Source organism: Rhinoderma darwinii, chromosome 4 (genome assembly GCF_050947455.1).
Source record: "Rhinoderma darwinii isolate aRhiDar2 chromosome 4, aRhiDar2.hap1, whole genome shotgun sequence".
Lineage (NCBI taxonomy): Eukaryota > Metazoa > Chordata > Amphibia > Anura > Rhinodermatidae > Rhinoderma > Rhinoderma darwinii.
Genome location: NC_134690.1, coordinates 338,668,155 through 338,686,678, shown reverse-complemented (window position 1 = coordinate 338,686,678; position 18,524 = coordinate 338,668,155). Strand labels below are relative to the sequence as shown.

At 41.8% G+C, this 18,524-nt stretch overlaps 1 protein-coding gene across 4 annotated transcripts in view; it reads right to left on the bottom strand.

The window, feature by feature from the left end:
• STXBP5 (syntaxin binding protein 5) overlaps positions 1 to 18,524 on the bottom strand; it is a 396,458-nt gene that overhangs the window by 198,470 nt on the left and 179,464 nt on the right. For all 4 annotated transcript variants that reach the window (XM_075862864.1, XM_075862866.1, XM_075862865.1 and 1 more), the window contains exon 5: positions 3,576 to 3,710. In XM_075862864.1, the coding sequence (XP_075718979.1) occupies positions 3,576 to 3,710 (135 nt within the window). The remainder of the gene's footprint in view (positions 1 to 3,575; positions 3,711 to 18,524) is intronic.

Here is an 18,524-nt window from a genome sequence, read left to right as displayed (position 1 = left end):
ATAACCACTGCGTGTAAAACATAGATAAGGCCATGTTCACACGGCAAATTTTCATGTGTATTTTGGCATAGAAACCAGCCAGATTAGCTGCGTGCATATCCGCGGTAGAATTCCGAGGGTCAGTTTTTGATTTCTGCTGTGGATTCTTGAGAAAATCCACGTAAAATTTTTCCACAAGAAAAATCTGCTGTGTGAACATGGTCTTAATGCTTACATAATTTTTTTTTTATTAGTCAGCAATGTGAACAATATTTTACCGTCAAAAACTGTTCACAACATAGGAGTACATAAATGAGAACTACATACGATGGTCCTGGTAATGAATTATTGAGACATTCATCTGATTATAGGTAAGGGTATGTTCACACGACAGCGTCCGTAACGGCCGAAATTACGGGGCTATTTTCAGGAGAAAACATCCCCGTAATTTCAGCCGTAACGGCATGTGCAGGTGCTTGAACGCCGCGTCCATTACAGACGTAATTGGCGCTGCTTTTCATTGGAGTCCATGAATAACGGCTCCAATTACGCCCCAAGAAGTGACAGGTCAATTCTTTGACGCGGGCGTCTATTTACGCGCCGTCATTTGACAGGGGCGCGTAAATATACGCCTCGTGTGAACAGACAAACGTCAGCCCATTGCTTTCAATGGGCAGATGTTTGTCAACGCTTTCAAGCCGCATTTTTCGGACTTAATTCGGGACAAAAACGCCCGAATTACGTCCGTAATTAGTGTGTGTGAACATACCCTAAGCCTTAAGGCCCTTTTACAAGGGCCAATGATCTGGTGATTGAGTGCTTGGATGAACGCTCATTCCCGATCACCGCCCTGTCTAAACAGGGTAGCGATTACCAGCGAACGTTCGTTCATCGGTTGACTGAATCTTTTATGCTGCCACAAAAATGGCCACTTGTCAGCAGCGCATCTCCCTATGTAAACTAGGGTTCTTCTGCGGACAAGATGCAAATTGTATGAGGAAGTATGATCATATTATTGATCGTTCGTCCCCATACTTGCGTTCAACTGCTCCATGTAAATGGAGAAATGACGCGATCAACAAGCTGAACTCGTCGATTGGTGCATGTTACTGTAAATGACTCTTCGGCTAGAATCCAACAGGTCTTTTTTTATTGCAGTTTTGTTGCCATTTTCATTGCTTTAAAAAATAAAAACACTGCAAAAAACAACGCATGCGTTTTACCACAAATTGCAGTGGTTTCGTGATACTATTTATTCCTGTGCGTCTAATGCTAGTGTAGAACATGGTTTCAAAGTGCTTCACCTATAAGGCTGGATTCACACGAGGTCATTACGTCCGTAATTGACGGACGTATTTCGGCCGCAAGTCCCGGACCGAACACAGTACAGGGAGCCGGGCTCCTAGCATCATAGTTATCTATGACGCTAGGAGTCCCTGCCTCCCTGCAGAACTACTGTCCCATACTGAAAACATGATTACAGATTCAAAAACCGTTGCGAATAGTGGGAAAATGCACAGTTTTTCACAGCAATTTAAAAAAGCAAATGAAGATTGCAACAAAAAAGTCAGGTTAAAATACGATACAAACGCACTTTGAGATCCCCTTAAAGGGGTCATCTGGGAGTTTTCAAGTTATGCAGGCGGGCAGGGAAGGGTATAAATAATAAACGAACAGGTATTCAACCTTCAAAATGGCCCTGGTCCGGTGCGAACACCCGGTTCTCCGCCGATCCGGTCATGTGCCAATGCAGCTAATCGATGGCCTCAGTGGTGATGCTGCCATGAACGCCACGTAACCGTTGAGGCCAGTGATCGTTGGACGGCACAGGACTGCTGCCAGAGTGGTAGCGAATGGGGTGTCAGTGCTGGAGTGCTGTGTATTTAATACCATCACCTACCCTCCTGCAAAATTTAAAAACTCCCGGATAACCCCTTTGGCTATGTTTACACTGAGTATTTTGCAGGAGTAATATCTGCCTCAAAATTCCGTTTGGAAGTTTGAGGCAGATATTCCTCTCCCTGCACGCCGCTTTTCGCGCCGCTTTTCGCCCGCAGCCATTGAGCGCCGCGGGCATAAAACACCGCGAAATACGCTTTCTCTGCCTCCCATTGAAGTCAATGGGAGGTCAGAGGCGTAAACGCCTGAAGATAGGGCATGTCGCTTCTTTTTCCCGCGAGGCAGTTTTACTGCTCGCGGGAAAAAGACGCCGACGCCTCCCATTGAAATCAATGGGAGGCATTTTAGGGCCGTTTTTTGCAGAGTTTTGCCATGCGGTTTCCGCGTCAAAAAACTCTGCAAAATACTCCGTGTGAACATAGCCTTTAAGTGGCAATTCCAACCATCACATAACTTTAAGACGGCCCTCCCCCTTGCAGCATACGAATAATAAACCAGTGATCGGGCTTTGAAAACCCAAAGATAAGATGTATAAATATTCCCCGTTTTAATTAATTAGGCACCACAACATATTGGTTCCCATGTGTGAAATGGCGTCATTTCAGCCAATTTCTAAGTTAAAGCAGAGATCATTTATTCACATTTATTGTGACAAATTACAACATGTTGTCTTCAATAAATCTGTCACGACATACATTAATGCCATTAACTTTCAGACTGGCTAAAATAATGGCCCCTACTCCAGGGTCTGGGTGAGAAGAAACACAAACTTTTTTTCTCTGATTTGTGACTGTTGCCTTTTCTATTAAAGGAAGCGGTTACATGACCATAGTATGGACCGGTGCTATGTACAATGTAGGGGGGAGGCCATGTAATAGCTGAGCCACGGCTGCACTGCTTACACTAAATTAGTAAATTAATGTATTCGCAGTAACATGGCTTAAGTTATGGCATATAATCCTAGACAGCCCCTGTACTGTAAAGTTCCTCTCACCTACTTTTCAGACATGCTGCATGACCACAGTGGCATTTATAACATTGTGGCCAATATCAATCACCTTGCCAGTTTGATACGGTTACCTTATCAGTGCCAGCTGGATATTGTTTGCCAAGCTGCTTAAAAGCTGTAATATGTAATAAAAATGTTCAAAAATAAAAAACGAGAGGTGCCCATTTATTTACCAATGCACAATGACAAATCCATGCTGGACTCCACTATGAAGCTTCTACTGTACAGTAACTTCTCTATCACGTGGCACACACAACCCAGATCTATTATTAGTTTTCTAAAAGAGGAGACCATGTAAATTCTTGGATTATACCCAAGAGTAGTTTTAATAAAATCATGCAGCTGTCAAAAGCTTACAAAAAAAATGAAAAGGAGAATAAGGGCATGGAGTACAAGCTCAGCTCGGAAACTGTGTCATGCCACATAAATGCTCCAAGTGATTTTATCTGCTTGGATTTCTCTGCAGCCAACATTCGGGCCTCCAAAAAGTAATTAGCTCTCGGAGCAAGAACTGACGTATATAAACTGATAATCTAGTGAGGCATCAGATTCTCTGCAACCAATTAGAAGGAATTTATGCATCTTTAACTTGGCTTTGTGCCCTCTTCTCCAGAGGGCTGCTCAGGGCATTGTCATGCAGCACTGGCACAAATATTCTCATTAATGTCACTGGCTACGTAACACTCACAGTTCAATGGCTTTATTCCACATGATGACGTAGCCTGAGAGCGTGAACATCTCCACGTTGATAATATGAATATTTCCTCTTTCGGTACCCACGTAGAGCCATTTGCTCTGGAAAGGCAGGTGGCAAAACGTTATTCTGAAGAGAAACAATAAAAAAATTGATGAACTATTAGGTAGAACACCACAGCCATACATCATAACAAAAGAGGTAACAGCAAAAACTGTCTGAATGCATTTTATAATATAATATCCCTCTAACAATTGCTGTAACCCATTGAACACATTGAGTTGTATAGAACGGTGACTTAAAAGATTGTACTGCGCATGCGCCGCATCCTACTCGGCACATACGCAGTATAATGTTTATGCTCATCGTTCTTATCGGCACTACTACGCATGCGCCGATTAGGATTTAGGGACGTGCGTGCATTTACTACACACCGGGGCCAGGCATGAACTCGCCTAGTACGCTGTATAACTGCTAGCCTAACATAGAAATGAAAAACAAAGCAGCCCCCCCCCCCCAGACATGTTTCGGTACAAAAGTTTGTAGCGAAGCATGTCGGGGGGGGGCTGCTTTGCTTTTAATTTCTATGTTAGGCTAGCAGTTATACTGGAAATCCCATAGATACTTGGTGCTAGCACAGCGTACTACAGCCGCTGGCTGATGCACCAATACACCTATGCACTTACTCAATATATTACAGCAACGTATTCTGATTCACTACACCCTGCTGGCTAACATTGGATACTTTTAAACATGAGTGTTATAGGTCCTGTTTGGAAGTGTTTTATTTAAGTCATTAAAAGTTATATTTTAGTTCAATTTAACACTATCTTTTAGGTAGCTGGAAAGCAGGGTCTTTAATGTGCCTTAGGCCTCATGCACACGAACATGATTTTGCGGCCGCAATTCCCCCGAAAATCCACGGGAAAATTGCAGCCCCATTCATTTCTATGGGGCCATGCACACGACCGTAGTTTTTATGGTTCGTGCATGGCCTGGGAGCCCGCACCGCAGAAAGAACGGGCATGTCTTATTACGGCCATGTTCTGCGGTCCGGGCTCATTGAAAATAATGGCAGCGGCCATGTGCATGGCCCCCGATTTGCAGGCGGCTCGCGGCTGACAGTCCGCAGCCGGCCGACCCGAAAATCACGGCCGTGCACATGGCTACGGTCGTGTGCATGAGGCCTTAAGCGTAACAGTTTTTCTTAGAACTGCAACACCAGGCACGAGCCACGGACACGAGTGGCACAGTTTCTGCGTGAAAAATGCGGATCCTTTTTCTAATCTGAAACATACCGCCTTCTACAGAGAGCAACAAGTTTGAGTAACCAGTAACCAAAAAAAAAAGGCAGGCTTGCAATACTAGCAATTAATCTCTAATGGAGTTGTTAAATAGTTAACAGTTGTTTTCAAAGATGATCATAAATAGAAATCTGCACTCCGTTCTGCAGAAAGTGGGAAAATGCAACATAATGGGTATAATTGTATCACAAAGAGCAACCAAATGATTGAGCCTTGATCCGGAGCTTCTGTATAGAATTCTCCCTACAAGGACCAAGAAGAACTGCCTTGCAGGAATGATTCATGTGTTCTCATATATAGTTTCCAATTTTGATTTTACAAAGAGTTGATGTCAAGGCAAAAATCTTCCACAGCAAATAAAGCTTCTAACAATTTGTACTACAAGAAATACATTCTCAATAAATATTGTATGCAATGGTCTTGTGGGGTTCACACGGGGATGGGATGCCTTGATAAACGATTGTGGACCTGGATATCACTGACATTTCTATTGTATATGGATATCACGTGTAACCCAGCTCTAAGGGGGATTTTACGTCACTCTTTGGAAGAGTACAGGTGCATGCTATAGGAATTGTAAGAAAACGAAACAATCAACCACAATGACACTATGGGCCACATTTATTAGTCAGTTCCCGCTATATTTTGGTGTGAACCAAGTCTAAAAGATGGTTCCGTAGAAGTAATACATAGCGCAAAACAGGCTGTAACCTGGTTGGCGGTCTGCTTTGTCCTCCCTTGCTTTGCCACATTAAAATAAGTTTTTCCATCGTGGGCGAGTGCCGCTTTTTCATCCATTCTTGCTAATGCGATTACGGCTTCTTTGACTGCTGAGCACCACCAAACTAATGGATATGGAACCCTTGCTCTAGAAATCTGCTGGCAAAATTCAAAATCCTCTTACAGTAGCGCCTACTCCTCTCTTGTTGTGCAAAATATTTTGAGTTTTCTTAGCATTTGCCAGTTTTGAAACGTGCCGAGAAAAGTGGGCATGGTTTACTGGTAGTGGGTGTGGCCTGCAACTTGTACGTCACTTTTTGGCCCTGTTCACAGAGGTTTTTTACGTGGTTTTTGCTGCAGAAACTGCGGCAAAAAAAAAAAAAAAATGCCTCCCATTGATTTCAATGGGAGGTAAAGGTTTTTTTCCACCCGCGAACGTAAAAAAAAAAAAAAGCTCGCGGGAAAAAGAGGCGACATGCCCTATCTTGAGGCGTTTTCCGCCTCAAAAACCCCATAGAAATCAATGGCCGATGAGACGCGTCTTATGGCAAAAAACGTTCATGGTTTGTTCCTTTGTCTGTTGAAGAGGTAAAAAAAACACGCTTGTGGTGCAAAACCACGTAAAAAAAACAAAAAACGGAGCGGATTCTTCCAGGCAGAATTTTCTGCCGGCAAAAAACTGTGTGAACAGGGTCTTTCACTGCAGTATTTTGGTCAGTATTTGTAAGCCAAAGCTAGGAGTAGAACCTACAAAGAGAAAAAGTATAAGGAAAAGATTTGTGCCTCTTCTGTGTTTTGGAAGAAAAAAACTGCCGTATGAAAGTGGCCTTTGACAGATTTAAAGAAACAGCTAGTCAGAAAATGGCGCAAATCAAAGCCTGCTCTTAAAGTCATTATCTGAATCCAAAATGCTCTAAGTTGATTAACCCCTTAACGACAGGTCACGTACATGTACTTGACATGCGTTAATACATTAGTATTGCAGTATAACATGCAAGCGATTCAACAATTGCTGGTTCAAGTCCCTTAGGGGGACTAATAAAAAAAAACAACAAAAAAAACTTAAATAAAGCTTTTTTTTATAAAAAAAAAAATGTAAAAAAACCAAAAAAAAAAACCCTTTGGCCATTTTTTTCCCTGAAGCAATGAAAAAAAAAATAGTCAACATAACTGGTATCGCCACATCCATAAAAGTCCGAACTATCACAATATGCCGTTGTTTAAACCGCTCGGTGAACGCCGTAAAAAAAAATATATATAAACCATGCAAATGGCGGTTTCTTGGTCACCTTACCTCTCCACAAAAATGTATAAAAAGTGATCAAGTCCCATGTACCCCAAAATAGTATCGGTGAAAACTACAACTCGCCCTACAAACTTTAAGCCCTCACATCGCTAAATTGATGGAAAAATAAAAAAGTTATGGCTCTCAGAATATGGCGACAAGACATTTTTTTTTTTAGCAAATAGTTTTATTTTTTTAAAAGTGGTAAAACATAAAACAAAACCTAAGTTTGGTTTAGTCTTAAATAGTTTCAGCCTGTAGTATAAGGTGAATATGTCGTTTTTACCGCCTGATGTACGCGGTAAAAACAAAGCCCCCCAAAAAATGGCAAAATCGCTGTTTTTTTGCCCATTTCACCCCACAAATAATTTTTGGGGAAATAAAACAGTTATGGCATTTGTAAAGCGGGGAGGAAAAAACAAAAATGAAAAAAAAAAAACTCAAATTGGCCTGGTCTTTAAGGGGTTAAGAAGCATGCAGCTTTTAATAAATTTGGCGCAATTTTCTTGTTTTTTTTTCTAGACAAGCAGCAGTCTTAGGCCTCATGCCCACTTCAGTCTTTTTCTTCAGGGTGCTAGCCGTTTTTCTGACTGCTAGCACCCTGACCCATTCATTTCAATGGGGCCATGCACACTTCAGTTTTGACGGTCCCGTTGCTCCGTTCCGATCCAAAGTAGAGCATGTCCTACTTTGGTCCGAGATTCCGTGACCGTGAGGCCATGCAAGTCAACGGGGCGGTCAAAAAAACTGAAGGCACACGGAAGGCATCCGTGTGCCGTCCGTGTGTGACGGAGCCGTTGCCTAGCAACGGCCGGGCTGGCAGAAGTACATTACAGATATATTACACTAATCGGCAGCTACTTGTCTCTATCTAAAATAAAAAGCAGTTCATGTGTACCCCGGTTGTTGTCTTGGTGATGAGTCCCTCTTCTTCCTCCAGTCCGACCTTCCTGTAGGACGCAGCAGCCTGTGATTGGCTGCAGAGGCCACTGCAGCCTGTGATTGGCTGCAGAGGCGGTCACGTGGGATGAAACGTCATCCCTGTAGGCCGGACAGGAGGAAAGTAAGTATGAACTTATTTTTTTATTTTTTATTTAATTAAAATTGTATTTTCCGAGCGCCGAGCATGGTACTGTCCAGGGTGCTGAAAGAGAATGGTTTTTCAGCACTAGTCACTGTCCAGGGTGCTGAAAGAGTTACCGCCAATCAGTGCAGCCCATTAACTTTTTCAGCACCCTGTACAGTGACTAGCACCGAACAACCATGCTCTTTCAGCACACTGGACAGTACCATGCTCGGCGCTCGGAAATCACACGGCCGCTAAAACGGGCACATTGATCCATCAAAAACCAAGAGCCATAACTTTTTTATTTTTCCATCAATAGAGTGGTGTGAGAGCTTATTGTTTGCGGAAGGAGTTGTAATTTCTAATGGCACCATTTAAAGTACTATATAATGTACTGGGAAACGTTTTTTTTTGTTTTTATGGATTTCACCGTGCGGTAAAAACGACAACTTCAGTTTACTCTGCGGCTTCATACGATTACGGTAATACCAAATTGATTTTTTTTTTTAAAGTAATAATATAGAAAAAAACATAAGACCTTTTTGTTAAAAAAATTAAATAAAATCGTTTTGTTTCACCACATTCTGAGAACCATAAATTTTTTTATTTTTCCGTGGATTGAGGGGTGTGAGAGCTTATTTTTTTACGGTAGTTTTCATTGGTATAATTTTTTATCACTTTTTATTACATCTGTTTTGAAAGCTAAAGTTAAAAAAAATGCCAAAATCGCAGTTTTTTGGGTGTTTTGTACTGCGTTCAGGATGCGAGTTAAATTAGTATATTGTAATAGTTCAGACTTTTACGGACGCAACGATACCAAATTTTGTTTATTTTTTTTACATTACCTTAGAGGAAAAATGGGAAATTTATTTTTTTTATTTAACTTTTTATATTTTTTTAATTTTCCACTACGAATAACTTTATTAAACTTTTTTTTTAAAACCATTTATTAGTCCCCCTAGGGAACTTGAACCAGCGATCATTATATGCAGTATATAGTCATTTTCACAGGCTTCTGGTAAGCCGTGCTAGAGACCTGGCTTAAAGAGGCTCTGTCACCACATTATAAGTGGCCTATCTTCTACATAATGAGATCGGCGCTGTAATGTAGATCACAGCAGTGTTTTTTTATTTTAAAAAACTATCATTTTTGACAGAGTTATGACCTATTTTAGCTTTATGCTAATGACTTTCTTAATGCCCAACTGGGCGTGTTTTTACTTTTGACCAAGTGGGCGTTGTGGAGAGAAGTGTATGACGCTGACCAATCAGCGTCATACACTTCTCTCCATTCATTTACACAGCAGATAGTGATCTTACTAGATCACTATGTGCAGCCACATACACACACATTAACGTTACTCAATTGTGCTGACAGTGACTATACATTACCTCCAGCCAGGACGTGATGTCTATTCAGAATCCTGACACTTCGGTAACGTTTGTGGTCGATTTACTGCACAGCAAGCGTAGTCTTGCGAGATTACGCTGCAAACTGTCATTTACAGCGAGATTACGCTTGCTGTGCTGTAAATCAACCACAAACGTTACCGAATGTCAGGATTCTGAATAGACATCACGTCCTGGCAGGTAGTGATGTCCATTCACTGTCAGGACACTTGAGTAGCGTTAATGTGTGTGTGTGTGTGTGTGTGTGTGTCTGCACATAGTGATCTAGTAAGATCACTATGTGCTGTGTAAATGAATGGAGAGAAGTGTATGACACGGATTGGTCCGCGTCATACACTTCTCTCCACAACGCCCACTTGGTCAAAAAGTAAAACACGCCCAGTTGGGCATTAAGAAAGTCATTAGCATAAAGCTAAAAATAGGTCATAACTGTCAAAAATGATCGTTTTTCTAAATAAAAAACACTGCTGTAATCTATATTACAGCGCCGATCACATTATATAGAAGATAGGGCACTTATAATGTGGTGACAGAGCCTCTTTAACAGAGGCAGACAAAAGGCAGACCTGGGAGCCTTCATTAGGCGCCCGGGTTGCCATGTCAACCACCGGCACCCCCTGATCACGGTGTGGTGGCGCCGATGAGCTGCCGGAGGCTGCCGCCCCCTCTTTTCAACGCTTCAGATGCTGCGGTCACGATTGACCGCAGCATTTGAGGGGTTAAATGGCCAGGAACAGCACGCGATCACTGTTCCGGGCCGTTAGTCTGGGCTGTCAGCTGTAAAACACAGCAGACACCCATAGGGTATGGAGGGCTTTCAGTCCATGAGTGCCCTCCATACTTCCCTATGACACTTATCACGTGAATGTACGCGATAATGCGTGAAGGGGTTAAAGATCTCAATTTGCTGGGAGTGAATAACATTATTTACATCCACATGCAAAAAAAGACCCATACAGACCGAACACTGAGAAGTGAATATAATTGTATCTAGACTAGGTACTTTTCTGTGAGCAGCACAAGAGGATTGTCTAGACTGGATACAATTGCATTCACCTCTCAGTATATAAGGATTTTCAGTCTCTGGCTGCAAATAAGAATGCCTATTATCATAATGATATTGCTGTACGGAGCGGTTATACTGCACCCATAGAAGTGTATGAGGCCTTACTGTTCCTCTGGATGGCTCTAATCTGACAGAAAAAAACAAATCAGCCCATTCAATGTCATATTACGGGGCTATACTCCTCTACAAGCATAGCTTCTAGTGGAAAATATCTCGAATACAAAGCACCATACAGCGACACAGAGTGCCATAGTATGTAGCCACAGGGCCGGTGTACCGCCACACAGCCTCCTGCATACAGCTCTACAATGTGCACAAGGCTTTACTATTACACATTAGAAACTATAAACTGCTGTAGCCATATGGAACCATTTTCTTATATTAATAAAGGTGGAAATTACAGCGCAAAAAAAAAACCCTTAATTTTATTTTTAGACATCAATCCCTCAATATTTTTTTTTTTTACATACAGTAAAACCGTGGGAATTCAGCCTTACGGTGAGAGAGAATATTATACTGTAGGCGGACAGTGACCACTACATTAAACTGAAACTTTAGCATTAGTAATAACATGGACTGTTCCTGTGCCATAGTCTAATAAAAAATAAAAAATAATAATAATAATAATGCAAAGAAAGAAACACTGTTCGGGTACCCCAGTACGGTCACTAAATGAGCACAGTCATACAGTACATATTAACAGGAACACACAATTATTACCTTGCTGCCTGAATCTGCAGTACTGTGTGATGTGGGTGCCAGTATGTGCTCTTCAGTAGAAGGAGGTGAATTGCTGCAGTAGTTGGGGTACTTGTTGGTACAAGTACCCCAACTACTACAGCAATTCACCCCCTTCTACTGAAGAGCACATACTGGCACCCACATCACACAGTCCTCTGAGGAACAGACCCTTTTCTTCTGGTCCCATAATCAGTCTTTACATTTCAATGATACATTACTTTGTTTTTCCTTCAAATCCAATTCTTGACTAAAGTGTGGCTATTAATTGATTCATTTTATGCCTTTGGCTGTAGCTGGAATGCAAAAATCTGTTATCGCTCGCTCGCTCGCTCATGTTCTTTTTGGACACTATTAATGTCAGGAAGAATGCCCAGGCTCTGCTGATTAATCCACAAGGGGGAAACGTGCGAACGCCTAAATACAAACTCTGCATTCCACACAATTAAGATTGTACCAAAGTTGTCTCACCTACAAATAATGCTTGGGAAGGAAAGAGGGGGGCGGATTATGAACCGATTTGGGAAACAACCCTTTTACAGGAAGGAAGCGCTCATTGTATTAGTCAAGGTATAAACAACAATAATAATCAGCAAGAGCATTCATGTATAACCACAGAATAAGGCCAGGATCACACATGTCGGTTTTGGCTCAGTTTCTTACACCAAAATCAGAAGTGGATTCAAAATGAACAGTATAAAGAAAAGAATAATGGCATGTCCACACGTAACGGAATTGCTGCATATTTTCAGGCTGGAATTGCAGTCGGAAAATACGCAGCAGAATACAGTAGCAGCAAAGTGAGTGAGACTTAACAAATCTCCATATGCTGCGTAACATTTTTGCGCAGTAATTCACCCGCTGTGCTTATTTTTCGTACCACAGCATGTCAATTCCTGCTGCGGAAAGTGGACTGAATGCAGTAAAAAAATGGTGCGGTTTTTGAGGAAATGGTGCGGTTTTTCCACAGTGGAATGTCTGATAGTTTTAACAGAAATGCTGCAGAAATTTTCTGCAGCAATTCCGATACATGTGGACAAGCCCTAATGCATCATTTTTCTTTTGTGTCCGCTACTGTTTTGCTCAAAAACTGTATCAAAAGTGCATGTGTGATCCTGGCCTTAAAGAGGCTCTGTCACCAGATTTTGCAGCCCCTATCTGCTATTGCAGCAGATCGGCGCTGCAATGTAGATTACAGTAACGTTTTTATTTTTAAAAAACGAGCATTTTTGGCCAAGTTATGACCATTTTTGTAGTTATGCAAATGAGGCTTGCAAAAGTCCAAGTGGGTGTGTTTAAAAGTAAAAGTCCAAGTGGGCGTGTATTATGTGCGTACATCGGGGCGTTTTTAATACTTTTACTAGCTGGGCGCTCTGACGAGAAGTATCATCCACTTCTCTTCAGAACGCCCAGCTTCTGCCAGATCACGCTGTGACGTCACTTCCCCAGGTCCTGCATCGTGTCAGACGAGCGAGGACACATCGGCACCAGAGGCTTCAGTTGATTCTGCAGCAGCATCGGCGTTAGCAGGCAAGTCGATGTAGCTACTTACCTGCATACGCCGATGCTGCTGCAGAATCATCTGTAGCCTCTGGTGCCGATGTGTCCTCGCTCGTCTGACACGATGCAGGACCTGTAAGTGACGTCACAGCGTGATCTCTCGAGAACACGCTGTGTCTGCACTGCCAGAAGCTGGGCGTTCTGAAGAGAAGTGGATGATACTTCTCATCAGAACGCCCAGCTAGCAAAAGTATTAAAAACGCCCCGATGTACGCACATAATACACGCCCACTTGGACTTTTGCAAGCCTCATTTGCATAACTACAAAAATGGTCATAACTTGGCCAAAAATGCTCGTTTTTTAAAAATAAAAATGTTACTGTAATCTACATTGCAGCGCCGATCTGCTGCAATAGCAGATAGGGGTTGCAAAATATGGTGACAGAGCCTCTTTAAGGTTTTTTCTTTTTGGACAATTATCCTTTTCACAGGCAAACTGTAACCGGAAAAAAAAACAAACAACGAAACTCCTGTACGTTTTCTAAACGTATATTCCATACAACATTCAAACTGGCTCACTAATCAAGCCTGGTTTGCTAAGGCCCCATGCACGCGAACGTGCTTTTGCGGCCGCAATTTCCACGAAAATCCATGGGAGAATTGAGGCCACATTAATTTTTATGGGGCCATGCACACGACCGTGGTTTCCACGGTCCATGCATGACCCAGGAGCCTGGACCGCAGAAAGAACGGGCATGCCTTATTACGGCCGTGTTCTGCGGTCCAGACTCATAGAAAATAATGCACGCGGCCATATGCACGGCCCGCAATCTGTGCGCGACTCGCGGGTGACACTTCGCTGCCGGCCGACCCGAAAATCACGGCGGTGCACATGGCTATGGTCTTGTGCATGAGGCCTAAGAAATGTCTCCCACTAAGGCTAAGTTCACACTTGCGTTGTATAATCTTTCTCGGATCCGTTTTTAGAACATAAAAAGGATATAAACGGATCCATTAAAAATCCCATAGAAATTAATGGGATTTTTAAATTGCACCAGTTAGCGTCTGTTATGTTAATCATCCGTTTTTTTGACGGAGATAAAAGTGCAAAGTACAGTACTTTTACTCCATTAAAAAAAAAACGGATTACTAACGGATGGGTTATTTTTATCATTGGTGCTATGTCAGGCAGGGTTCACACTTGCGTTGGTGTGTTCCGTCAGACGAGCTCAACAAGGGAACGGAACCAACTGTTCCGTTGCACAAAGGATACCGCCGGTTGCCGACGGAACCCATTGACTTTAATGGGTTCCGTCAGGGTGTCCGTGATTTTACTGGACACAATAGCGCAGCATGCTGCACGATTGTCTCCAGTAAACTCGGGCAAAACTAACGGAGCCTTTGATGCAGGTGTGAACATAGCCTAAAGCTGATAAAAATGGATTGTAATCCGTTTGCATCGGCTATTTTGATTTCAATAGGATTTTTAACTGATCTGTTTTTATTCTTAGGGCCTGTCACATCAGCATTGGTTTTCGTTTAACCTTTCCATCGGAGGAACCGATGAACGTAAAGCCGAACAGAAACCATAGCTTCCATTTTGGTTTGTTTCTGTTCCGTAAAGTTTCCATTTCTTTCAAGGAAACAATAGCGTAGTCAACTATGTTATTGTTTCAGTGAGAAAAACTGAAAATGTATGGAATGGAAACAAACGTAAACCAACTGAAACTGAAGCATTGCCATTGAAAAAATGGTAATGCAAACAGAAGCTAAAGTTTCAGCTTTCAATTCATCGGTTTCTCCGACGAAAAGGTTGAACGAAACCAATGAACGGAAAACAAACGCTGATGTGAACAGGCCCTCCTTCTGATCTAAAAATAGATCAGAGTAACGGATTACACCTAAGTGCACGAATAACAACTTGGTATTTATTTTTCTTCTCTTGTTTTGTGCAGCCCAAGTTGTAGGTGGAACATGTAGTATCATGTAGAAGTAATGTAATGAACAGCAAATGCAAATTCACATAGACTGAAGGTCAAGTTGTTGCTATGGGCTGTCTGTGTGAGGATTCACACATTGTGGTTGAGGTGTGGGTTTAGTACCCCATTGAAAAACGCAGCAAATCACGGTAAAAACGCATGCAGTCTAACACCTGTCTAACCGCACCTCAACCACAAATTGTGAATGGACCCATATGCAAAGACGTGCTGAGACGCTCTTTGTAGCTATTCTCCACCCGGTCTAATTGAATGACGTCCCTATAGATACGGTGCTGGCGACTAGTTGCTCCTGCCCAGCACCGATGGCACAAGTGAAGGAACTGAGCCTGTGCCCAGAGCAGCATGTGTCAGCTGTAACTTACAGCTGACACCCTGCTGCAATGACTGGTATCAGAGCTAGCTCAATAGCAGCACTTAAGTGGTTTTAACAGAAAGAGGGTGTTCCCTCTTTAAGCCCATTGGCGCCCCCAGTGAACTCCGCAAAAAAATAATGGCTAAATTTCTATTTTTGTTTATCCAGTCTCCCAAAAAAAGGAATAAAAAGTACCAAAGAAAACGGTACCAATGAAAACACGCCCTCATACGGCTATGTTGACAGAAAAATAAAGCCGTTATGGCTTTAAAAATTCAGAGATGGAAAAGGTAAAAAAAAAAAAATGGCTGCATTTATACGGCACAAACTAGGCCATGTCCTTAAAGGGTTATTCCCAACTTTGACATATCCTGTGGATAGGTCATAAATGTCTAACGACCCCCTTTTCACCACTGGCTGCAAATTCCAGACGGGGACGCTGCTTGGCTGAAGAATACAGGCATGGACCCTACCTCGTTATTTCTGTAACACCCATAGAACGGAGTTCTGATTGCAGATTTCAGGCTGGGACTAGTGGAGATGGGGGGCCTCGCATGCGCGCGGCTTTCTCCATTCTGTTCTATGAGACTAATTAGCGTCCCCCAAGCAGCGTCCCCGCCTGGATTCTGCAGACTAGCAGCGTCCCCACCTCACAAGGCGAACCAGGGTTGGGTGATTCCCATTCTCAATAATTGTTTGGGTCCTAGAGGTGGGATATTTATCAGACATTTATCGCATATCGTGTGGTAAGTATACCAATGCATTATATCAGCGATCAGAAGATCGCATAGTGAAGTCCCCTAGTGGGACTGAAAAAATAATGAATTAATGTAAAATACATTAATAAAAGGTGCACAAAAAAAGTAGCCTTATGAAAAAAAGCGTACAAAAAGAAATACATATACAAAATATCGCCGCGATTGTAATGACCACAAAAATAAAGTTAATGTTAATTAAACCGTAAGGTTAAAACCATAAAAGGGACCCAAAAAAACAACTACGAAATTGCATTTTATTTCATTGCCCCTCAAAAAAAGAAAAGTTAATCAATCAGTCTTATGTACTCCAAAATGGCATCAATGAAAACTCTGTCTTGTCCCGCAAAAAAAAAAGTCCTCATATGGCAACATCGACATAGAAAAAAAAGAGTTATGGCTCTTGGAAAGCGGCGACGCAAAAAAAAGAAATCATTTTCGTTCAAAAGTATTTTTATTGTGCAAAAGTAGTAAAACACAAAAAAACTAATACATATGTGGTATCGCCGTGATCGTACCGACCCATAGAAATAAAGGTAGCATGTTATTTACGCCATGCGATAAACGGCGTAAATTTAAAATGCATAAGACAAGGACGGAATTGCTGTTTTTTTCCAATTCCCTCCCCAAAAAAAAGGTAATAAAAGTTAATCCAAAAACGATATGTACGTCAGAATGACAATTTATCCCGCAAAAATCAAGTCCTCAGCTATGACGACGGAAAAAATAAAAAAAGTTATAGCTCTTTTAATGCGACCATGGAAAAAGAAAAAAAATTGCTTTGTCATTAATGCCCAAAATGCATGCAGGAGGAAGGGGTTACAGATGTCCTACGCTAAACCATTACCTAGCCACCAATACAAACAATATGTTCCAGAAAATGCAAAACAAAAGATTTGGTATATGTTTGTAGTAACTAATCCACCATATTTTTTTTTCTTTTTCAGAAAATCTAAATTTAGTAGGATAGAAACGCCTGTAGGTAGACACTACAATAATAAAGCTTCCCTTTCATTGTTTATGCATGCACACCATGCTTTGCTTCTACAGAACACTTCAAACAATTCATGTTCTCCGTGTGAGAAGGAGCCTCAAGATCTAAGCCTTGGAACGATCTTCAGGAGTAATCACCACAATCAGACGACAACTTGTGCCTAAGTACAAAGAGGCTTTTCCAACTTCCAAGAAGGATACAGATGATGGCATAACTCCAATAAATCTTCAGCGAAAAAAATTGAGGACAAGGAGTCACAACGCCACAGATAATAGAAACAAATACAAAATTTTATTTAATACAATCGCATACACGGAAAGAACGATTAAAAACAATAGCGAGGATCTAAAATACAGTATATGTGTGGACCACTCGAAGGTATTAAAATTACCACGGGTATGCTGTATAAAGCACACAATTAAAACGTGTGTGCGCCAGGCAGTAGCGAAAACCATAGGTCAGTGATATGTCACCGCAGTGTCCTACCTGTGCTATAAGAATATATAGTCCACAGAAGTGAAATACAATAATAAGTAAAGCCCTAATATCTACCGTGTGGGACAGAAGAGACACTAGGGGGAATGTCACACCGAACATTGCTACATAATTAGTTATGCATAGGTCAAAAAGAGAAAAAATCCTGGCATGTTCTATAATGTAAAAGTCAGAGCATGCCTGGAATCACAAAGTACTTAGTGAAAAGCAGTCTTACCCATGAAGGTGAGAAAAATAAGGTGGTCCACGAAATGTAGCCAAGTGTGATAACGCCCCGATGCGTGTTTCGCTGGTACAGCTTCTTCAGGGGGTATTGATTACTTATATAAAAATTATTATTATAATTATTTTTTTAGTGATTACACATTGTTATAATTTTATTTATTTTTTCACAAGTCCGGAAATATTATGAATTAGATTCTAATTTATAACATTTCCATGTGCTGGGCACTAGAGGGAGCAGTTCCCAAAATTGCAGCATGGTCAATGTGGTAAAGCAACCTCATTGATTTATGCTGCAAATTTGGGGTGGACACACGCTCTCTAGTGTCCTCACAGAATCCCCCCTCCCTTCTTCTAGCTAGTGCCAGGAAAAGGAGGGGTTTGAATCTTCAAACCTCCTACACTGTGTGCCGCCATTTTCTGAGCGACTGCACAGTGTAGGAGGATTAGATAGTGCTCAGCAGACAGTATAACACGAACATAATACACACATCACATACACGAACATAAATTACCTGCCACCGCCGCTTGTCTACGCTCCTATTCCTTGCGCCTGAACATATGGCCGGAAGCCACGGTCGGAAGTCGTCATCTTACTGTCCGGCAGCGGCTTCCAGTCCACATGAAAATGGCGCCGGATTTCGCTCTACGAACGAGCTTTGCTTTGGTCTGTATGGGAGCGGCGAACGCGCCGTTCCCACACAGACGGCGTACGCTTCTGAGAATAGAACGGCTCCCGGTCACATTCTCTATGGGGATGTATGTTAAGATCATATTAAAAGCAATATAATTAAAAAAAATAATAATTCATGACACCTTCCCTTTAAAAAAGTGAAAGTCGTATGTACCAATAAAAGCTATAACGCGCCCTGCACATAAGCCCTCACTCCGCTCCAGCGGCGGAAAAATTAAAAAGTTATGGCTCTCAGAATAGAGTGACAAAACTATTTTTCTTTTAACAAATGGTTTTTACTTTGTAAAAGGTACCAAATTATTATTTAAAAAAACTATATAAATTTAGCATTGCCATAAATCA